The sequence below is a fragment of the Notamacropus eugenii genome, chromosome 2 (assembly GCF_028372415.1).
Source record: "Notamacropus eugenii isolate mMacEug1 chromosome 2, mMacEug1.pri_v2, whole genome shotgun sequence".
NCBI lineage: Eukaryota > Metazoa > Chordata > Mammalia > Diprotodontia > Macropodidae > Notamacropus > Notamacropus eugenii.
In genome coordinates this window covers 508,560,648-508,565,403 of record NC_092873.1, presented here as the reverse complement: position 1 = coordinate 508,565,403, position 4,756 = coordinate 508,560,648, and the positions used below count along the sequence as shown (strand labels likewise).

The following is a 4,756-nucleotide window of genomic DNA, read 5'->3' as shown; positions in this document are numbered from 1 at the left end:
TTCAGTGAAATCCACAAACATTTATTCTTTGACACCAATGGGGCAGGGACAGGAGCAGAAGTCAAGTGGCAAGGCTGGGCACGAAAGTAGGGAAGGGAAATAGGGCTGCGGTGAGGGCTGGGGCAAGTTGCAGAAGTTCCCTTGCTTTCACATCAAACTGTCCAAAGGGGTCACAGATCTGCCCAGTCTATCCTCTGCCCAGGCTCCCCTCTTGTGGACCAAGCCCAAAGCAGAATAGCAACCAGGCCCGAGCCCCTGGAGAGAACCCCTAGAGAGGAGGTCAGGCCAGCTCTGAACTATTTACAAATACCTTACAAGGTCCGGGGAGGAATTCCATCAGGAGGTCCTGGACGGAAGTTGGGGGCCAGGAAAGGCCCTAGGCCTCTCTCCCCGCCTCCCACAAACAAGGGAGAAGGGGGATCTCTGTGCCCTTCACTTCTCGAAATTCTTTTGCCTCTGGAGAAAATAAATAGGGTGGAGTTGGGTGACCAGAAAAAGGAGCTAGCGGAAAAGAGAAGAGGAAAAGAGGTTGACAGTGAGTATTTCAGGTTGAGATGCACCCCCCAAAACTGGGCAGGGAGGAGAGAGAGTTGAAAAGCCTAAATCTCTTTCCTCAGCAAGGGGAGGGGTCTGTTTTAAAATTTTATGCCTGAATTATCCGGGTGGCTGTCACCTTCGCCCTTAGCTTTGTTCGTGCAGACACTGCTTCACGTTGCAGGAGGGCGGGGACTGGAGGGGAGAATCCTATGGGACTTGAAAACGACAAATTCTCTGCAGTCCCCACAGAAGTGGAAACTCGCTTCCCTGGGCTGGATGGTAGGGGGCCGCGGGGAGAAGGAGGTAAGTACACGAGACATAGACTTACTTTTCTTTAAAGGGCAAACCGGGGACAACTCCGACCTCAGAGCTGGGGAAGAAATATGGGAAGTGGGGGTGGAATTCTCACCGCCTGATGGAGGCCGCGTCCGTACCGGCCACTGGGAAGCAGAGAGCAGGCAATTATCCGGGGATCCCATCCTTCGGAAGCGGGTAAGCCAGATCCAAGGGGACAAGCTCACTAGTCAAAATACCCTCTTCCCGTCGTCCCTCCCCGCTCCCACCACCCCTATCCCCACAAGGTTTTCCGGTTGGCACGAAAAATCCGGATCTTTGCCTTCGTTCCCCAGCTCTGTGGTCGCAGAAAGGGCCGCCTCGCTGCGGCCCCAGCCCGGGATTGAGTTGCCAGGCCCCGCTTCGTTCTAAGGAGACATAAATGGAAGGGCCGACACCGTCCACCGCCCTTGTCCTCCTCGGGCCATCGACCCACCCGGACGCTCATAAATACGAGGCCAACCCGCAGGGAAGCGCAGGCCGAGGAGGGTGACGGGGGCATGGGAAGCACGCCGCTCCGAAGAAGCTCTCACTCCCCACATCAAGTCTTCCTCCCTTCAGCCCCCGTGGAGCGAGGCCGGTTGAGTAAGGGAACGGGCCAGGCGAGAAGGGGACGCGAAGAGCCCCTAGTGTCCTTGGAAAGTTCAGTCCCCTAAGTTTCTCCCCGCGCGGAGTTCTTCGAGCGTCTGTTCAGAAGTGGCAGCCACTCAGGCTAGGGATCTTGCTGGCGAAGTTAGGGCCCGACTGCAGCAGCGCATCTCCAGGATGCGAGAGACGGATGTGGGCCGGCACCGGTGTCAGCGCGGGCGCCGGCAGCACTGCCAGCACCTGGGCTTGGCCCCCGCTCGGAGCAGTAGCGTAGGGAGAAGAAGGCGACCCTCTTCCAGCTAACGTTCCCCCTGCGCTGCCTCCGCCACCCGATCCAGGGCTCGGGCCCGCGGGGGGCGCCGCGCCCCCGATAATATGGTCTATGGAGAATGAAGGCCGACCCCCGGGCCCAGGCCCGGCCCCAGACCCTGAACCCCCGCCGCCTCCCCCACTGTCCGCCTTCAGGCTGTGTAGGAGAGCTGCGGCCGCTGCGGCCGCAGGCAGGCTAGCCGCTGTGCCCGCAGCCGGGGGGCTGAGCTGCGCGGGATAGAAGGCCTTCCGGCAGCCCAACTCAGCCCCCAGGAAGGACGGCAGGCCGGCCGGAGTCGCAGCGAAGAGTGAGGCTGCAGCCGTCGGGGGGCCTGGGGCCGGGGCCGTGGCCGGGGCCGCCTGGGACTGCACGGGCGGTGGCGGCGGCGGTGGGGGTGGTGCAGGTGGGGGTGCGGCCAGAGGGCACGGCGCCGCGGCGGTGGCGAAGGAGAAGGCGGCAGGGTGGCCAGGGTGCGGGGCTGGGTGTGGGTGCGGAGGCTGCTGAGGGCCAGCGTGGTGAGTGTGGTAACCGGGTAGTGGCAGCCCGTAGCTGTAGCCATAGGCGCCGTAGGCAGCGAAACCTGGGAGGAAGGCACCAGGGTCCCCTCCACGCAGCAGCAGCTCCGGGTGCGGGTGGGCGTGCGGGTGGTGCGCGTGGGTGTGCGTGGGCGGCAGTGGCTGCCGCTTGAAGCGCTTCCTCCGCCGCAGAAAGCTGCCGTTGTCAAACATGTCGGCGGACTCGGGGTCCAGCGTCCAGTAGTTGCCCTTGCCCGGATTGCCAGGTTCCCGGGGGATCTTGACGAAGCAGTCGTTGAGCGAGAGGTTGTGGCGGATGCTGTTCTGCCAGGCGGGGAACTTCTCCCGGTAGTAGGGGAAGCGGCCGCTGATGAACTCGCAGATCTCGCTCAGAGTCAGCCGCTTCTTGGGGCTCTGAAGTATGGCCATGGTGATGAGCGCGATGTACGAGTAGGGCGGCTTCACCAGAGGGTTCTTGCCAGCCCCCGACGGCGCCTTGTCCCCGCCGGCTGCGGCGCCCCTGGGGGCCACAGGGGGCTCCCCGCCGGGGCTGGGCTCTGCTCCCCCCTTGGGCCCGGCCCCCCGAGGGGTGGGCGGCGGGAGGAGCCGAGGCTCGCCGTCCGAGGACTCACCTTCCTCCTCTTCCTCCTCCTCATCCCCTTCCGCCTCCTCCGGCCCGTACTTGCTCGTGTCCCGGGGGGTGGCGGAGGCACTGAGCAGCGGGTCGCCTCCTCCTCCGCCCCCGCCGCCCACCACGTCGATGTCCCCCTCGGCCTCGGACAGCACTGCCGGAGAGCTCTCAGAGGACATGATCTCGCAGCAGCAGCCGCCTAGGGTCATGGTGGTGGCCGCCGCCGCCGCCTAGTCCTGGGCGGGCGGCTGTGGGACCCGCGCTCGGAGCGTTCCTCTGCCGCCGCTGTCTCTGTTCCGGCTCAGACTCGCTGGGTCTTGGTGCGTGTGTGTTTTGCGCGCGGGGAGGGGAATGGAGGGGAGGGGTGGGGGGGAGGTGGACCAGTCCGGGGTGAGCACAGAGAGTGGGGGTGTCCCCCAGCTATGAAGCGTCCCCTGGCGGCCAAGAGCTGCACTTTCCCCCAACCGCGTGCGCCCAGCTTCTCTCCAAGAAGTTAGGGAGACGTAGAGCTACAGGGAAGAAATGTGTGGGAAGTGCTGGGGGTGTGAGGGGATTAGTCACTTTCTTCCACCGCCTCCCCCTACGGGGAGGGGGGCTGGTCTTCTTTGCTGTTGGAAGGGGGGTTGGAAAGGTCTTCTCCCCCCTTCCAGATTGCTAAGGCGGAAGAGCGGAGGGTTCCATGGAGAGGGTGGAGGGGGTGGGGAAAGCGAGGGGCGGGGAGGGAAAGGAAGAACGGATGAAGGAGGAGGAAGAGGAGGGCAGCAGAATCCCGGTGGTAACTAGTAGCCACTGTGGATAAGGAGAACTCTGAGGGCCTTTATAGATGGGGGGGAGGGAGTTGGAGTGTCACGTGGCGTTGCTGACTGTTGGCTGGGTACCCACCACACCCCGGGTCCAGCAGGGATTCCTCTCTCTGCTTCCCACCGATCACTCACTCGTCTGCGCTCCAGGCCTCTTTCTCTGGCAAGGACTGACGCAGGGCAGCACAGACAAACGGACTTCTGGATAGCCCGACTAAAGTCTGCCAGCCCGGGAGCCCAGAGCTCCTTTCTGCAGGGGAGTTACCTCTCGAAGGTTTTGGCGCCGCATCCAGGAGCCATCGCACCCAAAAGTCACAGCCGCCCAAGCCGCCCGAGCCTCCAGAACGGGAGCCGCCAGCCTGGGTCCAGAGGTAGTGAGGAGGACTAGCTGCGCCTACCCCGCAGCTGACTCCCGGGGCTAACTTTGCGCGGGTCCTTGGACTAAGCCACTGCTCGTCCCCCAATCAGTCCTCTTTTTTCTGCCACCCTTTCCCCTCCGGGAGACCTCAGCAACCAGCCCCGAACGCTAAGGGATCTTAAGATATTATCCCCTCACCTCCTGGCCTGAATGGGGAGGTCCTGGGCCAGGCAGGGATCGTGCCCAGCCAAGGTGTGGAGGCAAGCGGAGCCTCCTTCCTTCTGTGTGCGTGTCGTTTGTTCTATGTGTTTAGTTGTCGGGCTCTCTCGAGCCCTGTAAGTCTGACCGCGGGGCGGTCTCATTGTCTCTTGTCTTTCTTCTCGACTCTCGTACCCCCTTTTTGCCTCTCCCTCTCGGTCTGACTTTTTTCTCTGCCTAGCTCCTCCTCCTCTTCCTCCTCCGATTCCCTTTCTATCTCTCTCTTTCTTCCTCCTGCCCCTCCCACCGAAACCCCTCTCAAATTCTCCGTGTCCTGGGACCTCCGTTCCCCGCCAAGGAACCACTAGCGTCCTTTGTCTTTAAGAGTCCTTTTGACCAATCCAGCCAAGCGGGAGCGGGCCTAGCCCTCCAGCCTAAAGGGTCGGAGGCCGCTGGCGTTTACTCCTCTAGGGGATCCCGCCAGCC

General features: G+C 62.8%; 1 protein-coding gene across 1 annotated transcript; it reads right to left on the bottom strand.

Annotated features, from left to right (window-relative positions):
• FOXD2 (forkhead box D2) lies at positions 1-4,501 on the bottom strand. Its single transcript, XM_072649359.1, has one exon. The coding sequence runs from the start codon at positions 3,121-3,123 to the stop codon at positions 1,561-1,563; it is 1,563 nt and encodes a 520-aa protein (XP_072505460.1). The 5' UTR covers positions 3,124-4,501; the 3' UTR covers positions 1-1,560.
• Between the last annotated feature and the right edge of the window lie 255 nt (positions 4,502-4,756).